This window comes from Lissotriton helveticus, chromosome 12, assembly GCF_964261635.1.
Source record: "Lissotriton helveticus chromosome 12, aLisHel1.1, whole genome shotgun sequence".
Classification (NCBI taxonomy): domain Eukaryota; kingdom Metazoa; phylum Chordata; class Amphibia; order Caudata; family Salamandridae; genus Lissotriton; species Lissotriton helveticus.
Window position 1 is genome coordinate 568,026,925 of NC_136073.1, and position 24,244 is coordinate 568,051,168.

The 24,244-nt window shown below is 46.5% G+C and overlaps 1 protein-coding gene across 1 annotated transcript in view; it reads left to right on the forward strand.

Annotated features, from left to right (window-relative positions):
- MATCAP1 (microtubule associated tyrosine carboxypeptidase 1) overlaps positions 1 to 24,244 on the forward strand; it is a 247,986-nt gene that overhangs the window by 121,091 nt on the left and 102,651 nt on the right. Inside the window, exon 5 of the mRNA XM_078669490.1 lies at positions 7,248 to 7,553. Coding sequence (XP_078525616.1) covers positions 7,248 to 7,553 — 306 coding nt within the window. The remainder of the gene's footprint in view (positions 1 to 7,247; positions 7,554 to 24,244) is intronic.

The following is a 24,244-nucleotide window of genomic DNA, read 5'->3' on the forward strand; positions in this document are numbered from 1 at the left end:
TTGTTCAGTTTCTAATGGAATAATTACCCTTTGGTTACTATCTGAGCCATATGTGAATCCGTTTATGTAATAGCTCATAAATGCGTCTGCTCAGTTTCTTAACAGTCTCAGTATTGAATTAAAGGAACACTATATTGATACGTCCTCCATTTCTCATTTTTAGCAATTTGATGATCATTCTGACATCATTTGGAAGTGATTCTTCGCAAGAGAATTTATTGGATTTGATACATATCGATCCCAGCAATCTCATTCGGATTAAGTGACGCTCCCCGTTCTCCTGTTCAAGTTGTGAGCTTATTAGCCCAACTTTCCATGGTGAATACATTTCTGTTCCATTAGATCTTGTTGGGGCGCCCTTGGGCGCCGGTTTTAACCTCGATTTGCTATCACTGTAAATATAATACACATTTTTATTCCATTTTCTCGTAGAGAAACCAGTGTTTCCCAGGGCTCTTTTGTCCTGATGAAGACCCCACTCTAAGGTGTGACGTATACCTACCAGCAGAAATTCGGGGTTGAAACGTCAACAGCTATTACCACTCACCAGTCGATGCAACCACCATTTCCAATTATTAATTAGTAGCATCGTTATCATTGTTTCTTTTCAATTGTGAGCATTAATAGCTCGTCCATTGTGCTGGCTCAGTGGTTTGAAGCCAGTTGTAGTGATTGTTTAAGAATCATATATTGATATTATAGTCACAATGACCTACCTTGCACATCCTTTTCCCACACAAACACTGTCCCTCACCCTCCCTTCTCCCTGGGGCACCTTAACAGTTTTGTTATGAATTTGTCATAAGAAATGTGAATAAGCACAGTGTGATTAAATAACAGTGTGCTGAATCATTAGCCTGTGATTTCCTAATATTGTGTGTTTTAAAGCGTTTTTTGTTTGTGTACTTGAGATACCTTCTCACTGGGACCCCCCTATTTTGTATCCCTGATATCAGCAGCATGATTGAACTTTGTAATGTCAGACCACAGGTGGGACCATTCTTCATCTGTAATATCCCGTTGAAGAATACCCTCCCACATTGACATGTAACGTGGGCGTGGAGCGAGTGTGGTAGTAAGGAGAAATTTATATATAAAGGAGATGGTGTCCTTCATGGCCCTTGCCTTAGTGAGAAAGGTTTCACATTTTGTCAAATGACGTGTAGCCCCCTCCCGAACTTGTGGTGTGAGGGCCCAGTGTAATAGCTGATTGTAGTGGTATCTCTCTGAATTCTGTATATTATACTCCTTTTTGCAGCTATCAAAAGTGAGGGGATCAAAATTATGAAAAAGGTGTGTTAGGGCCAAACATCCCCCTCCCGCCAAGCATCGAATGGGCCTGACTGGAGTCCCGGTGGGAATGCAGGATTGAAATGCAGGGGAGTAAAGGGGGAGGGAAAGGAGGTCCATCTCTCGTCGCCTGACACAGAATCCCAGACTTTAAGTGTTGTGCGTGAAGGAGTGCTAATATAGGCATTATTAGGCCTATCGCACTTGGGGCGCCATATCAAGTCCCATATGGTTCGACCGGTCACACTACTATCCATGTGCAGCCAGTGTTTATCGGACTCATATTTTGGCCATTCTGTAAGCACACGTAGTTGGGCAGCCTTCTAATACAAGTGAATATCTGGGAGTCCCACTCCACCCTCCTCTCTAGGACGACGGAGTATCGTGAAAGAGAAGCGCGCCCGTCTTCCCTGCCATATAAAATTCAAGATCATGGTCTTGACACGTTGAAATAATTCCCTCTCTATTTCGATAGGTAGAGCCTGAAATAGGCAAAGGAGTTTAGAAAGGAGGGTCATTTTTATGGCATGGATACGACCCAACCACGATAAGAAGAGGGGTTTCCATTTGTTGAGCTCTGCTTGGATACGCCCCAGTATAGGAGGGAAATTGGCAGCGTAGAGACCCCCCACTTTGGGTGTAATCTGGACGCCTAGAAACTGAATGGCAGAAGTGGTTCACTGGAGAGGTGTGAAGGGCTGGAGAGCCTGCATCGCTGCTGGCGAGAGTGTGAGGTTGAGAATAAAGGATTTACCCATGTTTACTTTGACGCCTGCTACATCTTAGAATTTTGCCAATTCTGTTTGTAAAGATGGGAACGATGTCGCCGGATCAGCAAGAGATAGTAAAACGTTGTCAGGAAATAGGGAAATGTTATTTTGTTCCCCCGTGAAAGGAATCCCCTGAATTATAGGGTTTGCTCTAATGGCCGCAGCTAGGGGCTCAATGCTAAGGGCAAAAAGTAGGGGGGAAAGGGGGCATCCCTGTCTGGTACCTCTAGAGTGGAGAAATGAGGTGGATTGTGTACCATTGACCAGAACTCTGGATCGAGGATGAAGATAGTTAGCCCGGATCATAGTGAGGAACCTGGGAGCAAAGCCGAAAGCTGACATGGTATGGAACAGGAACCCCCAATCCACCCTGTCGAAGGCCTTCTCCGTGTCCTGCCCCACGAGGACCGCGGGGATCTGGCATCTATTGGCCTTCTCGACAAGGTGGACAATGCGGCGTGTATTGTCGTGAGTTTGGCGCCCTTTAATAAAGCCGGATTGATCTGGATGTATAAGATCGGGCATCAGATCATTTAATCGCTTAGCTATGATGGATTAATTCAGCTTTGCATCAAGGTTGAGGAGGGCGATAGGCCTGTAGGAGGGGCAAGCCTCAGGATCTTTTCCCGGTTTTGGAATAACAGTAATTACTGCTTCCGATAATGAGTCAGGAGCAGAACCCTCCTCCACCATCCTATTGAAGAGACGCGTAGGGTGAGGGATGATATCTGGGGCAAAGGTCTTATAAAATAGAGCTGCAAAACCATCTGGGCCAGGAGCTTTATGAGGTTTGAGTGCTTTAATCGCCAAGGTAACATCTTTGCATGTGATAGGTGCCATGAGGAGTTCATTCCACTCCGGGGAGACATGTGGAAGCTGAAGGGATTGTAAATGTGCACGTTGGGCTTCAGGATCTAAGAAATCGCCAGAGTATAAGGCTTTATAAAAGGACCCAAAAAGTTCCGCTTTTGTCTCGTCGCAATGCATAAGATCGTCCTGGGGACCCCGGATTCCCCCAATATATTCCCGTACTCGTTTATCCTTGAGTTGCCGAGCGAGGTGTTTGCCAATCTTATTGCCCTGGGAGTAAGACACTTGACCCAATTTCAAAAGTGTAAGTTCTACCCTATTATTATAGATGGCTCGAAGTTTACCCCTCAATGCTGTGAGATTGCGAAGGGTCTCCCTGGTGGGGTTTAGTTAATAAGTTTGTTCCACGGAAGCAAATTCCGACTCTAGCGTTTCCCTTTCCTTGGCACTTTGTAAATTTAATGCGGAGTTAAGGGAGATGCACTTCCCCCGGAAGACCGCTTCAAAAGCGTCCCAGGTGATAAAGTCCGACGTGTCGTCGGGGTTATTGATATCAAAGAATTCGGTGATGGTCCCCCCTTAGTTTAGTACAGGAGTCCCTATCACGGGCAAGAGCAGCTGGGAAGTACCACCTGGCTCTGCGGGTCTTATTCTGTTTCTTCGCTTTCAGAAACAGCATAGGGGAGGTATGGCCCGGGACTGCCGGATAACCCCCCCTTCCATTAACAAATGTTATTAAAAGGACATGAGAGGGATTTCTTTGGAGGCGGGGGTTGCACAACCCCCGGTCGTATTTATTAAAACATAAAAATAAATTGAAATTGAAATAAACAATATTAACACAATTACGCAGAAAACGTTCCATGACATTCGATTACAAATTGATTTATACAGATATCAGATGGCTAACCTTAACATAATTCTAGTACAAGGTATTTCCGATCCGAATCTAAGGACCTTAAATTTACTGCTCACCAATCATGACCTTACCGCCACAGGCCATCGTAGTTGACCGACTATCTGCCCCCCCCCACCCTACTACACTGAAAGGTCATGCCCTGTCCTTAAAATTTTACTAGCCAAACCATTATATTTTGTAGTCCGACTATCAGGCCCCCCCCAAAACTCACTGAAAGATCATGCCCTGTCCCTATACACCACTAACTAGGCAAAAAGATTCTCTGCGACGATCTCTTCCCCCGATGTGGACAAATGGACGCCGTCTTTTAAGAAACACAACTCCCCCCAGATGCCCCCCTGGGCTATAGTCTGTACGTGTCAAGCCCTAGCTAGCCACACCAGTTTGTTACTAGTTATGTTTTCCCAGTGCTCCATACCCTCACAGGCTCGCTTCCCCCAAATTCGAATCTCTGGAGTCTCTGCGCCAGGGTGTACCCCATGCACATACATCTTGACCCACCCTTCTACCCAGGCGTACCCAGTCATTCCCCACCCCCCTCCAAGTGCGGGATAGAGATGCTAGGGCTGTCTAACTCATTGAAAGTGACATACCGCCATGGGGCCACTATATAGGCTCAATTGATGGCATCACGCTGTGCCCGATAAGACACGTCACCCTAGATACTGACACTCATTGTTGGTGTAATTGGAAGGCTTCCCAGGGAACCACAGGCCCCAGGATCTCCCATAAGCATATCATGAAGTCCGTGAACCACCTACACCTGACCACTATGATCTGGGAAATGTTCTGCGTATGCCTACCTCCCTACTATGGAATATCCTAACCACACAGTGTCTGCTACAATGGCACCCGCGAGCACCGGCGCCGTAACGGCAGAATACTGTTTCCCGACAAGGGGTGTTGAGGTGCCCGTGAAGCAGCGTACTGCTATATTACTGCGGCTGGCACAACCAATGGTTAACACACCTATAAACAACCAATACAGTGCTGGCACCTCTTGAGCCCTTGATTGATCGCCCATCACACTTGATGCCGTCGCTTGCCACTCACGTTCCAGATCTACCGGTCCCTTTGGCTGTCTCCCTCTTGCAGTTGTTGCGGTGTGGAGCCCTTCCCAGGTATCCGCCATGGATCCGGCCATACATAAATGAAAACAAGCACAAATGATTAGTGTTTTTGCCTTACAGACAAAGGTTACAGTTCACATGCCAGCCCTACTTCATGAGACTGACTCCCTCTTTTCACTCACACCCCCAGCCTAGGGTGCATAGGTACTGTTGCGACACAACCCAGACATCTAATATGCCGGGCGACGGCTGCATCGATACTGCGTTATATTACACCTCTACCCTTTGCCAAATCGTATGTGCCCGGTGGCTCACAGATATTATCCGACACATAAGCAACCAATTTGCCCATGGCCCCCGGGGAATCGGTACCGTGCAACACAACACTAGGTAGGATACTTAGTCGTACAGGCTTCAGGACGTCGGTCGTGCATGTCCCCACGTGGACATCACGATTTCTAAGTGTCCAAACACAGGGTGCAGAAACCTTGCGTGACCAACCCCCAGCACATGACTGCACAGGTGCCCAAACATTGGTGCAGAGGTAAAGTGTGGCACAATACACTATTGTGCCTATGTATATGCGCACGAGGGTGTATCGAGACCATGTGAGACCACCATTAATCGTAATCATACGTTCTTGTATAGCGCCTTATCACCCTGAGGTCTCAAGGCGCTTGCTTTGGGAACCCGTCCTGGTCTTTCCCTGCGAGATTACCCCTACTGGGCATCCCCAAGGTGAAGACCAGGCATCCCATCGCGGTGGGGCCGTAGTGGAGATTAAGCAAGCTATTGCCCAGAGTTGCAGAGTGTGAACCCACGATTTGAGTGGGCACCGAGGCGAGAATTATCGAGTCTGTGCACATTATGAGCTCAAGACCCTGCCGCGTCGGGAATTGAACCCTGGTCCCGGGTCTGATCTCTGCATCCAGGTCTGCCTCCTCTAACCGGTGAGCCACACTTCTCCACCATTATACTACGCATGTGGGTATGAGCGGACCGGTGCTATAGCACTGCGTGACATAACGCCCTTCTGAAACAAATGTGTATCCATAATTGGGGCCTTGTTACTTTTTACACATACCCCTAATCCATGTGTGCAACCGCACATGCGTGCAGAGGCACTCTTGAAGGTGTGACAGACCAGACCCGGGATGTACTGCTTTTGACATGGTAAGTGTTGGTACTGCACTTGAGTGACCTCTCCAAGGCGAGTGCCTCGCAGTACCGACCTCAAAAACCTTGGAATCTATTACTGTAATATGCTAAGCGTAACCCCCCCCCCTCTAGTCGGTATTAAACGGAATACATAGTACGTGTTTCTTGTGACCCGGTCCAAACTCAATTTAACCGTGAATGGTCCTTGCTGTAACGTTTTAAGGTGAGAGGCTAGCATAGCATCAGTTGTATTACATAAAGATCATTAAAGTCCGACTTTCAAGGAGAGCGTCCAGCCTAGCACTAATTGCATTACCAACCGACTATCAACTGAGAGTGCTTAGCACCACATCATTTTATTACTTTACCGTGAGGGTGCCTAGCATAGCCACAGTTCCCTACTTGGGGACCTCTTCATAAGTAACCGCCAGAGATTAAATGCTTTCCCCAGCTTTACTTGTGTCGATGTCATTGATACGACCCGATAAAGGAAGCCTCTGACAGGGGAAAGGATAAGTACACTCTCCCATCTTAAACCCCCTTTGAGAAATGGTTGCCAACAAAGTGAAATGCCCATGGCCGCCCCCCTGTGTCCGGCTAGAGGGGAATGTAATCCATTACCTTTGTTAGAGAACAGGCCTATATTTAACAGTACACCATGTACCATGTACCCGGCCCCCCTGAAGGTGTACTCCACGTGTGTGAGTGGCCCACTAATTACAAAATTGGAAGTATATAGTGGATTATAATATCGCGTTCATGCTTACTTATGGAAGGCACTGGGTACAGGGTGAAAGTGCAATAGTGCACTAATGGTTATTTTTAAGGAATGCCGAAGCCATGGCCCGAAATGCACGTTCCTTGCCGAAACTGGGCTATTTGGCATTGCCAAATCCTGTTTAAATTCAATGCATCTAAACCCAGACATTAAGTGAGTAACTTTGAAAACAGATTCTCAAATGACGTTCACTCTCTGGTTAGTCGTGAATTACTTTCCCTGCTGTCCCTTCCTTTTAGTGCCATTGCCCAGTTTCACATATATCATATCTGTCGCAATTCCCTTCATTGTTGAGGGCTTTCTGTTCAACCCCATATCGGCATATTCTCGTCTTACCCTTGTGGATATATATAGTTGTGTGTGTGTTTGTGTGTGCGCGCGTACTCCCGGAGGACTATTCTTTTCTGGTTACTCTCCATTGGGCTCTTAATGCATTTCTTTTTCTTTCGCAGGAACTCATTACCTCCGCGGGGTGAACAACGCCCGCCAGCCTTGGCATACGTCAGACGGGCGCAGGCAGTATGGGCTGAAGCCTGCCAACCCATCGGAGGAAGGCCTTGCCAGCCTGCACAGTGTCCTGTTCCGCAAGAACCCCTACCTGTGGCGCGCGGCCCTGCTGTACTACACTGTGTGCCGCGCGGCCCACCTGCCCTTCTGCCAGCTCTTCCGAGACCTGCAGCAGTTCGTCGCAGACCCCAAGGTGCGCTGGGAGTACTGCGTGCGGGCCAAACGAGGACAGAAGGACACGTCACAGTCGGGTAAGAAAGGGGCATTGCAAAGACACTGCTGCATATAGGTGGTTATATGAACTGCGTGCTGTCTGTGTTATTGCTCAGTCACTCATTGTTGAAGAGGAGGTGGAAGTAGTAATTGACTGAATTAGTCAGTTTAGAGGGGCGGTTCCTCTTGCTGTGAGGTTCAAAGAGCATTACTGCTACAGAAAGGGCCATAGCCCCACTGCTGTTCATGCATATTCAGGGTGGAATTAGTCTCCATGTCCCTTTTAACCCCTCACTCTTCTATTTCTGCCTATAGGGCATTCTATTCACAGTATAGTTAAATGTCTGCCTCTTCTCTTGACCAGCTGGGGATAGAAATATTTTTTAAATAAGTTCACTTTTGCAAACATTTTCCTAGACAACAAAAAGGGACAGAAATGCTAAAATTATTCTGAAACACTGCTAATTATTCTGAGTACATTCAGTTCCATACCTTGTTTTTTAGGTCTCGCCTAGCATGGCAGCGCGCATGCGCTGCTCGCTCTGGCGAGATATATTGTAGATAAGGAGTTTTCAGAAGGGGACTTAAATCCCCGCTCCTCATTTTCATTGGATGGCGTAATTGTTTATGGTAAACGGTGGCCTTCCATTGAAAATTAAGCTTCTATGTCACCGCTCTTTCGGCTTTTGGGACGGCCTGTCCGGACTGAATCGCTTGCTTCACAGCAATTTCTTATCTAAAGTAGGCGTGTTATCTAAAGAAGCCGTGAAGCAAAGGATCCAGTTCGGATGGGCCGTCCCAAACGGAGTAAGGGCTGCAGGCTGGCAGAATCTAGCCTTTTTGCCCATCAGATGGGTGTGCTTCCTAGCCCTTCGTACAGCACTTCAGAAGGTCAGAATATTAACCCTTTAAAATTGAATATCTTCTCTTGTCGCTGCCCCCTTTTTTGCTTCTCCCAAATGGAAGGTAGGCGCTTGGTTTTCTAGGCAGCCAAAAATCCGGTAGGCACTGTTGCTGCTCATCGAAAATAGAACACTGCAGCCTGGTTCCGGTGGAGACGCAGCCGAGAGGAGAGCGGCGGCCTCAGGTCTCTAGGCTTGTCCCAGCCCCTGCTGGTGGGTGCTTTGAGTGCTTGTCCCCATGGGCTGACTCTGGAGCAGAAGGCGGATGTGCCCCTGCGGACTGGGTTAGGAGCCTACAGGCAGCCTACCGGGGTTGCGCGGCCCTTCCTGGCTTCTATCCTGCTGACAGGATCCCCGGTGCCGCGTCCTCACTCCGCATGGTGTGGTTGACGGCACCACTTATCTGCTCCTCATATGTCTTAACTTTACATGCCAACGATCTAAAGCCCGAGCTTTCCAAGTCCCAGAGAGCACTTCTTCAGATGGAATGCAATGTTCGGGACACAATGCTACTTTAAAACATATGTACTTACATACACACAAACAATTTATACACTTTGACTTGTTGCACTCGAAGGCAAGAGGCAAGTCACAGAAGCTGGCATGTGGGTGGCTTGGGCGTTCTGGCTTTTTGGTTTTGATTTATTTCTTTTCAGAACAAATGACAAGATAATTCATGTAGCTATTCCCGAGTAACTAAACAATATATCTTTCCTTGTGAACTAAGGGAGTATAGCGTTTGGAAACTCAAGAAAAGCTTTACTAGGATCATGCGGGGTAGTGTGCCTCGAAATCTAACCTTCCTGCAAGTAGGATTTTTCAGCCAGGCGTCAGCACGACTTTTCAAATAATTCACGGGAATCCTGACAACTCTCTTCCTATGTATTTTTTAGACCGGAATATAATGGGCACTTGCGTTATCATTCCAGCGGCAATAACGCAAGATACACACGGTAGCTTTCGTGACAAGAAGGCACGTGAACAGTATCCACTCCCTTACGCAGGCTCCCTCACATTTACACACACTCATATCCAAACCCACAAACCCACACACAGACATACACTCCCACAGGCACACTCACACACCAGCTTATTCACAGCCACACACATGTGCCTCCTCACACTCCCCACACGCATGCACACTCACAAACATTTACACAAATACACACAGACTCACTCATTAAGACAGGCAGACTCATTCACTCACTCTCACTCACACTCTCCCAGACACTAGCACACAGGTACAGGCAGACTCACTCACAGACATGCAGATACTCGGCAACACACAGGTACGCTCACTCACTTAATGCTCTTTCTGAGTAGAGCGTTTTAGGCGCCAGTACCTTCGCGATTGGGTCTGCAGCGTTTGTTAGCTGAGGTGTGGCCTTAGGTAAGATTAGTCTCTCACTGCACTGATGCTTTCCTCGTACTTTCTTCTCGGTGCCTTATTTCCCCATCTCACATGTCTCGTCATTTCTTCTTCTCTCTCTGCCCCCAACACCCACTTTTTTTTAACTTTAATTTGCGCTGCAACATCTTTACGGACACAGCCCCATGCAATGCAATCGGTGTTGCTTTTGGTATTGTAAATAACAATGCATTTTAATTTTTTGAAAGGCATTGCCATGTCAATAGCTCAAAATAATTTCATTGCGAGATCTATTGCATTGTAAATGCTTGTTATCATATGTCATCCGAGACCGACTATGTGCAAATCGGCATTTATTATTAGCCAGAAGTGACAGTGGAGCTCGAACGGTGATGTAACGCCAGGTGTGTTTCTGTCTTATTGGTCCTGGTGAGTGAAATTCACCTTGAATCTGACCCTCCTCACGGCATGCCCATTCACCCAAGACAACCAAATTAGAAATCAGAAAAGTGATGGGTGGACACGTTTCTATTTATATGAACCAATTGGAATTATCCTGGATACATTCCATTTGATTCCATTGCGTTGTAGCTCTTCTCTGCCGTTGCACACCAGTAGCAATACTACACAAACCAGCCTCAGATGCACCAGACCACTGCCATTCCAGCTGTTGCCTTTCTAATGAGAATACAAGTGATGCTGGGCAAACAGGATGTTGCTTTCTAGTTTGGACTGGACTCTCTTTTGTGACAAGAGCCAAAAAAAAACAAATATCCTTTAGATTCCTCACTGCCCTCTGGCTAGTTTTGTGAAATACAAATACCTCATGCATATATACTTACAAATATTTTGTGCCCCCAGAGTACTTACCAGTTCAGATAGATTCCACTAGGTACATCTTCCTGCAGATCTGTCCCCTAATTAATTCTTGTTCCATGCTTCAGACTAGTGCTGAAACTTTTTTTATCCAGGAAACACTGCTTGGCTTTTCCTGGCGGTTCCATGTTTCTCCAGCCACTACACCACCTCCGGGCACAACATCACTGGAGTATATCATTTGGGCTTGGAACACCATTGCCTGTGATTCTTACGCCTTTATACACCCAAGGGTATCAAGGCACAGGAGACAAAGTAATTTTTTGCTAAGGTCCATAGAGAGACTATTAAGTGGACTCCCTTTCCCAAAGGTAAATCATCTTCAAGTGAACAATTGAGGACATTTACAAAAGATATTATCCCACAAAAAGTACCACAGGAAGGAGACTTCTTACTATTCCTCAAGGAAGAGGTTCTGTTCCCGGGACCATTCAGAGTCTCAACACCGTTCTGTGACTTGCAGACTTTGTGTCTCTGGCTGCTCCAACACACTGCTTCCTTAGGCTATGCCGTGGAGCCTTTGAAGAAGTTGTAACTGGCTGGGGCACTGTACTCATTCGCTTGGATCCATCTTCGCATCTGATTTTGAAGCCCACTGAGCTGACTACCACACCGGCCAAGTAGTCGATAGGGGAAGGTATCATCCATGTGACAAAGGTGAAGGCTATGGCTAATTTTAAGGATAACCCCTATTGTGAACACTTTCCTATCGCGAAAGGTTCTCCTGCTTGTAGATTTACCGTTCACATTTAAGATGCCTTGGCGATGTAGGATAAGTACAATAGTTGAACGGAAGAGTATTACTTTGAAGTTGATCCTCGCCTGCCAATTTCCAATACTAGTGCTGGCATAAACTTGAAACTACAAAATACCAGTGGCCTACATACTTCACCAGAAGAGGGCAGTTCCTATCCTTTTGCCCTGCTTCCAATGAGGTTTCATTTAATACAGCAGTCTTTTGGCTGCTTTTGAAGCCTTGGAACTGACTTTGTCTTCTGCAGAAGTGAAGTTTAACATTCTGACAGAAATCTTGAATTCTTCAATAACTTCCACTGAGCCCTTGCTTCTCTTTAATGATGCTCTCCCAGACACTGGGATGGCTTCATGAGAGAATTTTTTTTGGAGCTGGCTGTTCATTCTTATTACCATACGCCATAGTTCCGCTCTGGGTAAGGACATATAGGGGCCTGATTTGTAGGGGCAGCGAGAAGTCCGAGTACTTGCAAGATATCATGGATTCTGGTGGCCATCTTGGATCTCGCAGGATCTTGATACTCTTGCGAGATCTCGTGGCCATCTTGGGTGTGGCTCTTGCATAAAAGGGGGCCCAGCCATTTTTCATTGGTAGTCAGTGACCAGGATAACCAGAGGAGCAGCATGGTGGCGATTAGTGCACATTTAAAGATTCCAGGAGAAATCAAGGCGATAACTCGCTGCAAAGAAATATATGTAACTGACACATTGAGTATCCTGATTCAAGGCCAAGGCATTTTTTATATGTACAAAGTAGTTAAACAGGCAGAGATTAGTTTGGTGCAGCACTTATGTTAAAAGGTGTAAGAAAGGTTTTATTTTCACTCTGGATTTTTGAGGGCTTAAACTGTGACTTTAAGTCATGGTAGTTTTAAGCTTATAAAACTTTTAGTTAATTTTAACTTGAGAAACTCATCATGAGCCTGAGGAGACTATGTGTTTTATTCAAAAGGACAGAGTTCTGATTAAATCTGAGATTCTAGGGAAACTGTGGAACATTTCATGCTCTAGGAATTAAGCGTGTGTCAAGAAAAACATTAATGAATGTCAGAAGAACAGGTTCTGTGAATACATGGAAACTAGAATCCAGGTGAGCACTGAGAGTCTTATAAGAATAAGAGAATTAACGAATCAGAGTAGTACTTGTTAGAATCATTAAGATTCTGTGTTTTGTTTTGTATATTCCATTACAGTTTAAGGCAATTTACTCTGGTTATTCCATCCATATCCTTTCCAGCAACTGCTGGGTCAATGCCTTGCCAGGCTCATCTCAGCTGTTGGTCAACGCAGCTTCTTACCGGGTGGGGTTTGCTCAATAGTATTCTTGAATGATTCTCGAATGAATATTGATCCTACAAGGACAAAATGTAACAAGAATTCTACTACTCCCTGGTGGCCTTTCCCTAACCTCCTCTCCTCACATTTTGAGGTGGTTTGCCTCTGAGAGTATCTCACATCTTCTGCGCCACTTTGAAGGGAACAAAAGGTTCCATTCTGCTCCCAAGTACATATATTGTCTTGGACAGATTGAGTAGCCCAAGAATTCCTCACATCTGGGCAGAATGGAAGCGCTGCTGGCATTGCTGGCCTTCTTCTCTAAAGCTTTAGAAAATGTACAACTAAATGAAGCTGTATTTTGAGCTGTGAATGCCACCGTACAAGCGAGTTTTGAGCATTTGCATACACAATTCACTCCTTTTTCAGCACAAACTGGATCAAAAGTTATTCAGGGACCCACTCCACCTTCAGTCCTTTCCTTTTTTTAACATTTCCTGCTGCATCAGTGGTGCCATCTACCTCAGGAGTTGGAGAACTGCAAATACTTTAGTTGTGGGATTAACACCGACCGAGTTCTGACCTATCTGAATTCGTGCAGAAAATGAGGCTTGAGGACCTATGGCGTTCATCTCACCCGACTACTTCTTATTTCACACACTATTCCAATGCCCACAACAGCAGCTCTCGCAGAGACTATCTGTTCTCACCACTCACTGACCTAGAGTTCTTTCATAACCCTAAAGGGCTTTCCAGAGGAATCTCGGATCACTCCCCACTCACAGTAGAATTCACGCATCACCGCCAGAGACCCCGCGGTCCTATCATCATAACACCGTGGATCCTAAAAATCCCTGACATAAAAGACAACTTACTAGAACACACAGAATACTACTTTGCGGAAAATGTCGGCTCTGTGAAATCCGCCATAACTATATGGGAGTCTTATATGGTGGTACTTAAGGGTAGGGCACTATCTCTCAAAACTGGTTACCTCCACAAGCAAAGCGAACACCTGACTCAGGTGGAAACAGACCTGACCGACCTAGAATCACTCCATAACGCAAATCCCACGGACGATACGGAGGCTCGTCTCAGCGCGAAACAAATGGAATACAAAGCGCTGGCCTCTGAGAAAGCGCAGGCCAAGCTCCTGAGAACTCGCCATCGTGTCTACGAACTGGGAGACAGGGCAGGTAAGCTGCTGGCATGGCTGAAAAAAATGCGACCAGGGATCCAGATGGGTCCCAGAGTTGATCATACCAGACCAATCCCATATCACAGACCCAGGTGAAATAGCAGAGGCCTTCGCCGGCCACTTTGAGAGAATCTACATGGCCAAAGCACTATATAGCGCCGAAGAGTATAGACTCCTCCTGGACGAGATGAGACTCCCCACTCTCTCCGACTCTGATGTGCAGGAATTGGAGGCAGACCTCACCGCGGAAGAGGTTGGAAATGCTTTGTTTGCCGTTCAATCAGGCAAGGCTATGGGCCCCAACGGTGTCCCTATTGAGTTCCTAAAGGGCATGGCAGGCGAGATCCTCCCGCACCTTAAGGCAATGTTTGAGGAAAGCCGAGAGGTAGGATGCCTGCCACTCGACCAACGGTTGGCATCAATAGTGGTCATTCGTAAACCTAATAAACCAACTAACGATTGCGGCTCCTACCGACCAATCTCCCTCATTAACTCAGAGGCGAAGGTCCTGGCGAAGCTCCTCGCTACCAGGCTCATGACAGTCCTCCCCGCCTTGATCCACGAAGATCAATCTGGCTTCCTGCGTGGCCGGAATACAGCGCTCAACCTCCAACGGGTTCATAACGTAATGAGTAGAATACCACACCTTCAGGAACACGCAGTTATCCTCTCCCTAGATGCTACACTTGCCTTTGATTCTATAGAATGGTCATACCTTTTCGAGGTCCTACATCGCTATGGCTTTGGTCCCAAATTCATCCAGTGGATCAGACTGCTCTATACTGACCTCTGGGGTCAAGTCTATGTTAATGGACATACAGCCAGGCGATTTCCCCTACATAGAGGCACGAGACAGGGGTGCCCTCTATCCCCTTTGTTGTTCGCACTCACTCTTGAACCTTTGGCCCACTGGGTCAGGACTGACAACTCCATCCGTGGCCTCCAATGGAATGACGACACGATTGACAAGATCTCGCTCTAAGCGGACGACATCCTCGTATACGTCTCCTCCCCCAAATCCTCTATCAATAGTCTACTACACGTCATCACTAACTTTGGCAAATACTCAGGTTTTTCCATTAATTGGTCCAAATCGGTATTATGCTTACTACACGGCCCACCACCTCCCCTCCCACGAGGCTACTCAATTGAACTGGCCCAGGAGGGATTCAAATACCTCGGAATTTTTGTCACTCCAGACCCCAAAATATTTTACGATCGCAACCTCAAAGGCCCATTACAAAGACTTCATGATGACATTTCTCATTGGAGATCGCTCCCTCTCTCTCTCTCAGGCAGAGCAGCCCTTTTTAAAATGTTAGCACTCCCTCGATTCCTATATGCCTTACAGAACTGTCCGTTTCCCATCGCCGATTCTTACTTCAACACGCTCAAAGGAGACCTCCGACTCCTCCTATGGGATGGCGGTTCTCCCCGCATTGCTCTCCTCTCACTTACACAGGGGTGGTACGACGGAGGTATTGCCTTGCCAAACATCCAACTTTACTACTGGGCTACCCAACTGACTGCCATTAACACATGGCTCTATGGTTCACCCACGAACCCGGCTTTTCACCTAGAACGATACCAGACGGGCCGCGGGGGCTATCTAGAGGCCTTGTATGGTAAACACTCACGAGCCCGATATATAGGCCCGATGTCCCACACGATCACAGTCTGGCACCGCGCTAACAAACGACTTGGGTGGGCCAACACTTTTACGCTATCCACCCCACTATGGACCTCACATAAACTGGGCTCTCTCTGCCACTATCAGGGCTTTAACAGATGGGACACAATTGGCATCTCCACTTTAGGTGATATGCTTCACAAGGGCAAACTACTGACGTTTGAGGAGCTCCAGAAGGCACATGACTTGGCCCAGTCTGAGGCTTTCCACTATCTCCAAATTAAACACGCCATACTTACCAACGTCCCTGATCTTTCTTCTCTTCCACAATCCTCGCTCCTCGAGGATAGACTCTTGTCAGAACCCCTCCAGGCCAAAGCAATATCGTACACCTACCGCAAACTATGTAATAACATGCCCAATGCCTTCCAACTCTTACGAGACAAATGGCAAAGCGACATCGGAGATTTAGACGAGACAGATTGGCAAGCGGCGTTGATGTCCCCGCGCGAATCAGCTATTAACCATAGATTTCGACTCATACAATTAAAGATACTACACAGAACATACATGTCCGCTCCCCTACTGGCCAAGATTGGTAGACGCACATCTGACCTCTGTCTCCGTAACTGCGGTCTGATTGGTACCTCTTCTACCATATTCTTTGGGAATGCCCGGTGATTCAAGACCTATGGGAGCGAGCTATTCGCAAAATGACTGATGCTCTAGGGAAACCCGTCTCTCTGACTCCTAAGTGCGAACTCCTCAATATATGGGACCCCACAGATCTAACTGCTCTGGAACAACAGTGGGCAGCTTTGGGCTTCCTCTTACTGAAAAGGGAAATAGCAATGCAATGGGGCTCACCATCTAAACCGCTTTTGATTAGGTGGGTTGCTTCTATGGATGTGTGTATGTTGTCTGAAAAAACAGTCCACAAGATCAGGGGATGCCCTGGTGTTTGGGATAAAAAATGGGGGCAATGGAACGCATATAGAGGTGAACTGTATACTTCCCCTCCACTGAAATGACATTGGCTAGACCTGGTTCCCCACGAAATCGTGCGGACGATGCATTGCTGTAACATACGTATTCTATGTCAAATGTGTATTTTATGACTGCCTACTTGATACTACCTCTGCTTTTGTTCAATAAAATGTTAAAAAAAAAAAAAAGAGTGACATTTCAACAACTGAGTGACACTTTCTCGCGAGCAAAATTAAGCTGTGAAGGTAAGGGAAACCTATAAATATCAGAAATGACCCCCATATGAGCAACAAAATGGTCTTTAGACTCTTGTTTTCAAGCAAACATAGTTAAGCCAAACTGGCACAAATCAGACTGACGACAAAAAACTCTAAACAATGATAGAACCAGCAGTAGACCTTCTGCATCTATTCATCAAGGATCTGGAAGAACATTCCTGTGTCCATCAAGACTTCCTCACCCTGCTCCAATTTAGGAAAGAGTTGTAGATGCACCTTTTTAAAGAACAGAACCGCGCAATGCAGTAATACATGCCGACTATATTTCTGCCTTTGACCCTGTTCAGGTCTCCACTGCCGAGGTTTTTGCTATTAAATTAGCACATACTTAAACAGACTCTTCTCCCTTTAAGGACATTGCACTACAGAGTACACTACATGCACAGATGCAAGAATGCAAACGTGTTGGTTAGTCATATATGGAGACTACTAGAATGTTATAAGCCGAGAAGCTCTGTAAAATACAATAGTCAAATAAAACATTATCTTTTTATTTAAAAAGTACCACTGCGGGTCTGGGTATATGCTGAGGTTATTTTATTATAGTAATATATCTAATGATTGCAGCATGGTCAATGCACACTTAAACAAATGGAAAAAAGTTAAAGTGCTCTTCTGTCTTAAGGAATGTCAGCTTCTCTATTGGGGAGAATCTGACTGACTACAGATAAAACCTGCACTATTGTCTGAATAAATAGATCACGTCTAGATAAATTGACAACCCTAACTGCTATTTAGAAGGTAGTTGGTGTGACGCTAGTAGCGCGAGCACTGCAGCGCCGTCACGGTACGGGCAAGCCTGCTGCAACATCTTCCCCCTGCACCGTGAGCAGTGGCCGAGGTCAGAACTCAAGTCGACGACTGACGCAGGCGCGGCATTTTGATCATTGCCTCTGTGCTGCTGGACTCTCTACCAGCTGCAGTGGCTGTTGTGGCACTATCACTTTGTTGACGGCCTGGGTTGCGTTAACGGGTTCGGCACATTATGGAAGTGTGTTTGTGAGTGACTCACTCGGATGAATTAGTAACATTGTAACCTGCCCGAGCCCAGAGCAAGCTGAGGGTGGGTCTAGACTCATGGCGGCCCTGGGCAGGGAGCGTAGGTAGGGGGCCCCGGAAGAGGGGGTCCTGGCGGGGCGGAGAGCGAAGGCCAGTGAAGAGGGGTGGGTCAGGGTGTTTGAAAGTGGAACAGAGCCGGAACCCGCCAAATCCCTGCCAGGGGCCGTCACGCAAATATTTATCCATCCTCACAGGATTATTATATTAAAGATATATATTGTCGTGGTGGCCCCTGGGGTTTGGTGGCCCTGTGCAGGTGCACAGCTTGCACATGCCTAAGGCCGCCCCTGCCCCAAGCCAGCCTGCAAGCAGCATGGACCGCGAGCTGCCAGCTTTCTCGCAGTGTACTAAGTTTGCAAAGCTCCGGCATGTTAACAGCAAAAGGAGGCCCTTAAAGGCATGACTTTCCATTTGAGTGCGGTGATGCGAACCACCTCACTGAAATGCGTTAGTCTAATGCCTGATGCATGGTACTTGGCAGGGCTGAGGATGTCAGTCTTTTATTATGTCCTCTGGGATAACCTGAAGAACACACTGTTACATATTTAATCATATCAGTTTGGGGGGTCTAAGACCATACATTTTCGCTCTTGCTTTTTGTTTTGAAAATCAAGAATATTATTGTTCCAATAGTACATTAATGTAACCTTGGAGTAATCTCTCGCCAGAAATTTGACAGAAGGATAAACACATATTGGTGCAGTCACCAAATAACCCACTATACAATTGCCAGAACGTTTTTCAGCACATCATGCATTTGACTGCTCAGTCAACTTCTTGTAGGCTGATATATCTAATAGTAGGGTATATGCCTTAGCTGCTGCTGAGTATGAGTTTCTCAAGAGTACATCAAAGAACATTTAGCTAACTGATATTAACTTTTTTGGGAATATGAATGGATTGACAAAGATATGTGAAGTGGTGGATTGTCCCGACACACAAATCAATTAAATATATACAGACATTTCTAGGATTTTTAAACTTTTAGCAGTGTTTCGTAAAAAAATGTAAACTATGGTGAGGGACTTCAATTACTCTTTTGCACAAGGTAGTGCTGTTGAAATGGACCTCAGAGACTTTTAAAACCTCTACTTTTGTCTTCACCACTGTATCTGACTAGCCACACCCACAATTACAGCTACCTTTTGTTGTTGAAGAAGTGGCTTCCTGTTCAGTGGTCGGGGCAATTTTGTCCCAGTAAGATGCCCGACTTCAGAACTACATACAGGTACCTACCATTCCAGGAATTCTAAACTCTGCAAAGAAAATTGCACAAATGCCAATTAAGGAGCTGTTGACAATCAGTGATGCCTTCATCAAATGGAAGCATTATCTATTAGGGGAGTCCACATGTTACTACTGTATTCACTGACCATCGTATTTTAGAGTATCTGAAATCAACCAAGATAATTGATACTTCCATTTTTTTTTTAGGTGAGCAGCTGTTCACTACTGCTTTTCGTCCTGGAACATGTAATCACAAGGTTGATTTCTTGTCTAGAATGGGAACTCATTAGAGAACCAAAAAGTTTCCAAAACATTTTCCAACTTCTGTCAACCAAGAAGGGTTATTAACTCTTTTTTTTCACTCAAGATGCAAGACAAGATCTCCTGAACTGAGCATCACAAAAATCAACGCAAGACATACGTCATGAAATTCCTTATGAAACTAATTTACTTATCTACCATGGATTTGGAAACCACTTATTTGCCTTAGTTTTCTGACCATGATTTAGCATATTATCCAGGGCTTGCAAAACCATAGAGATCAAACGTCAATTTGGTGGCAAACGATACTGAGGATTGTTTGTCAATTCGTGACAGGTCTCCAAAGTATGACTGGCCATAAAACGAACCAAGTTTGTTAATTTGTGGGTAGAGTCTAGCCAGCGCTTGCACTGTCTTTTCAAGACATGTTGTGTACACTTTGTGGGCTTACAGACCTCCTGCAGCCTTTTTATTAGTCACTTCGATTGGCCTTTAAAACTATTTAATTGCTTGTGGTGAATCCTTCCTCTTTGTCCCTCCTTTTTGTGTTTTTTCTTTCCTCCCATGGGGCACCATCCAAGTACTGGTATCTATACGCTTCGGTGTGTATGTGTTCGTTTTTGTGGGTGTATTTTCTTCTTAATTTCCCTGAAATTGGCAACTTTTTTCTACCTCCACGTAAGGAAACTGCTGTATCCTTCTTTTATTCCTTATGATCCTCCCAATCGCCAAGACGGCTGAGACTGCACCGGTGACTCTCCTTCCGACATGGCGCCACAGTACATAACCCAGCTCCTCCCCGCCTAGACAGGATCGGGCCAACCGTGCAGCTAATGAACACGGAGATATGCGGGCCATAAAGACAAGAGACTAAGTGTGAGGGGTTACCGAGCCGGACGGGACAAATACCACGGCTGAAACCCCATTGTCAACATCGCAACGTACCTGACGTGGCTGCGAGGTTCCGACCGAGACAATCAGCAGTAATGCCCCCATGTCCTCTGTTTGTGCAGCGCCCGGAACTGATCCCCAGTGAGGAGAAAGGGGGCGGGACTAACCCCGGAAGAGGACCAGAACAGGAAACAAGAACCAGGAAGGAAACGGACGAGGTGCGCGAAACCAGGAGGAAGAAGGAACGCCGAGAGGAGCAGAGCAACGAGAACGCCGAAGAAGAAGACGCGAACGGAGGCGAAGCGGGAGAAGGAGACGAGACGTGGTGCGAGGACTGGTGGTCCCCACAGGAGGTGGCTGAAGAGCGGCCGTAACTCAGGAGAGTTACGGCAGAGCCGGTGAGTGGAGGGTGCCTGGTAAGTGGGAAAGGAGGGTAGCAGGAGGTATAGGAGTGTACAGGAGGGTGGCGGGAGGTTCCTGATTTAAGGAAGGGTCACTCAGTTGTTTCTTTAACCGTATGCGACCACATAGCGCTTAGCTGCTCATACTTATTTTGTTGTTGGTGGTATGTTACTGGTATTAGTCAGCTGGTTCATGAACCCCCACCAAGCTTAAAACTGCTAATATACCCATTGATATCGCCAATTCACTGCCTAGGTTCACGGTGCACTTTTGTCGACCTAGCCAACACTGTTATCCCTCACAGCACCAGCCCATCTCCCCCCTCCCTTATTTTTGGAATACCACCTATTGGGTGTGGTGACGGTAACCTAAGTTCAGAAAAGGGAACCCTGGAAAGAACTAACGGCTCCGTATTCTTCTTTTCTCTTCTGAGCCTCCCAGGGAAGGACCATACAGCTTGCCAGGCCCCATCTATTTGAACACTGAGGAGACCTGAAGACATCTGTAGAAAAGAGAAGACCAGAACCAAACAGTGGAACCCGAGACTATATCCCTGACTCTTATTGTTGAATAAAAACCGTACAACTGGCACACTATATCCAGCCTCCTCGTCTATATATCCCGCCCGCTCTCCCACAAGTGGTGTCAGAAGTGGGATACGCCGGAGACATGGAGGCTGTCCTAGCAAAAATGGCTGAGAACCAGGAGAGTCTAGGGAAGGCTATGGAAAAATTCCTCGCAGTAGTAGAAGAAGACCGAGGAAAGTTACAGCAAGTACTTACCGAACAAGGCCAATCCCACGAAACAGCAGTGCGAAAACTCGTTGATGTCACGGGACAACAAAGAGGCCCCAGTACCCTACCGTCTGTGATCCTACAGAAATATGTAGAGGGGGAAGACCCTGAGTTTTTCTTTAACAATTTCGAGAGAATGGCAAGGGCTGCCACCTGGCCCGCTGACAAATGGGGACAATACCTAGGACCTTTGCTGTCGGGAGAATGACAGGTCTCGTACCAAGCTGCCAACATCCTTGGTATAACCCCCTATGCCGAGATAAAACAATGCATCCTGGAGCGCTTAGGGATAGACGATGAAACATATCGGATACGACTTAGACAGATGAAAGAGAGTCCACAAGAAACCCCACAAGCTTTATATTTCCGTGTGAAAGACATGGCAGATCGGTGGTTGAAACCCCTTACTACCACAAAAGAGGACATAAAGGCCAAAGTGTACCTGGAACAATATCTGTCATCTCTTCATCCACCTATCTAGAAATGGGTTCGACAACATGCCCCTCTCACCCTAGAGACAGCAGTAGAAATAGCTAGTGCCTATAACAGGGCCCAAGATATTCAGAAGGTGCGCAGGGACACTCCAGGAAAACCACATATAAGTGGGGGTCAGCGTCCTCCTCGACCATTACCCATAAGGAAACCTGACCCCATAACTGTCATACCTGGACCTCCGGTCTTTCGAACACCAGGACCACCTGCATTAAGGGTGCCGACCCCCGGACCACAATGTTATAGCTGTGGTGGTATGGGATATATAGCCCGGTTTTGCCCCCAGAAAGAGGAACCGATGGAGATAGGCCTCACAAAGAACTATTGCTGTCTCACTCAACCTATACGGCAACGCGCTTATCGCTGTGATGTGACAATAAACGGCCACCCCATGACTGCTCTAGCTGACACCGGTTGCAGACAAAGCGTAGTGAGACCCCAGGATCTGGGACCAGAAGTAGGTAACATTGAGGATACCGTTAATATCCAATGTGTCCATGGAGACACTAAGACGTATCCTACTACCCATGTCCGGATACAACACGCTTCTGACCCAGGGTCTGAGTTGAAGGTTGGACTCATCCCTAAGTTACCCAATCAAGCCATCTTAGGGAGTGACTGTGCACAGTTGCCGGCACTGTTAAAAGAAACCACGCTGGAGGAGGATTGGTGGGGCAGTGCTCCATTTGCAAAAGAGGAGGAGCATGAATGGCCCCCGTCCAAACCAAGGAAAACCAGAACCCAAAGAAGGAGAGAAAAAGGACAAAACATAGGTGTTTACCCCACAGTACCTGTAGAAAATCCCTGGGAGAGTGATCAACACTTTCATACTGCACAGAGAGAGGACCCGGTCTTACAGGAAGCCTGGAATCAGGCCCTAAGTCACGAAGATCCAACACATGTATGTCCCTATTTCTTTATTAAAAATGAGTTGTTGTACCGAAAATATGAACCCAATAGCCCCCTCAATTGTTGGTCCCTACCCCATTTCAGGAGAAGGTGTTATATCTGGCCCATAGTCATTTGCTAGGTGGGCATTTCGGGTAGGAAAAGACAGAACAAATGATAACAAAGCAGTTCTATTGGCCCGGGATTCATAGACAGATAAAGACATATTGCCAGGAATGTCCCGTATGTCAGAAAAACAGTAGATACAGACCCCCTAGAGTCCCTTTTCAACCCCTTCCCGTTATTGAGGAACCATTCTACAGGATCGGAATGGATATCATAGGACCCTTACTACCTTCACGTAGTGGGTGTCGATACGTATTGGTCCTAGTGGATTACGCTACGCGTTTCCCAGAAGCATCGCTTTGCGCCACCCTGATGCAACAAGTATATCTCAGGCAATGATAACAGTGTTCTCTCGGGTGGGGTTCCCCAAAGAGATACTAACGGATCAGGGGATCCCATTCGTATCTACATTGATGAAGCAGGTATGCACACAGCTAGGTATCAAACAAATACGAACGGCGGCTTACCATCCACAGACTGATGGCCTGGTCGAACGATTTAACGCTACCTTGAAAGCCACCCTAAAAAAACTTCTTGCCCTTGAAACCAAACGATGGGAAGATATGTTGCCCTTGGCTTTATATGCCATCAGATGTCAGACCCAGAAAAGTACTGGGTATTCCCCTTTTGAATTGCTTTATGGTTATCAACCCCGTTCTTTGTTGGACATGCTTCGAGAAACCTGGGAAACTGAACTCATAGTGCGACTCCATTGATAGAATATGTTAGCAATCTCAAAGCCCATCTAGGACAAATAAGAACCATTGTTCGGAATAACCTAGAAAAAGCGCAGGAGTCCCAGAAAGCTCAATATGACAAGAACACCAAGGATAGATCCTTTTCGATGGGAGATGCGGTACTTTTAATGATGGCTTCCTCAGACCATAAATTACTGGGACAATGGCAGGGCCCATATATAATATTGGAAAAGGTAACTCCTGTCACGTATAGAATCGAGCTGGATAAAAAACGGGGCCCCTCCCAAATATATCACATTAATCTGTTAAAGAAATGGGAGGGACCGCTTCCATCTTTGGTGGGGAGTGTTGGAAACCCCCAACCTTTGTACAGCCAATGTATTGACAGTGACTTACCATCACCTCTGAAAGACAATCTAGTCAATACTCTTTGGCCTCTACAAGACGTGTTTTCCTTGACTCCGGGGAAAACTACATTGGTTGAGCATGCCATTAAGACAATCCCAGGTAAAAAGGTGCGACTTCGACCATATCGCATACCCGAGGCTCGTCGAGCCACTATTAGGGAGGAGGTCCAAAAGATGCTTCAAATGGGTATTATAGAACCTTTAGTGAGTGAATGG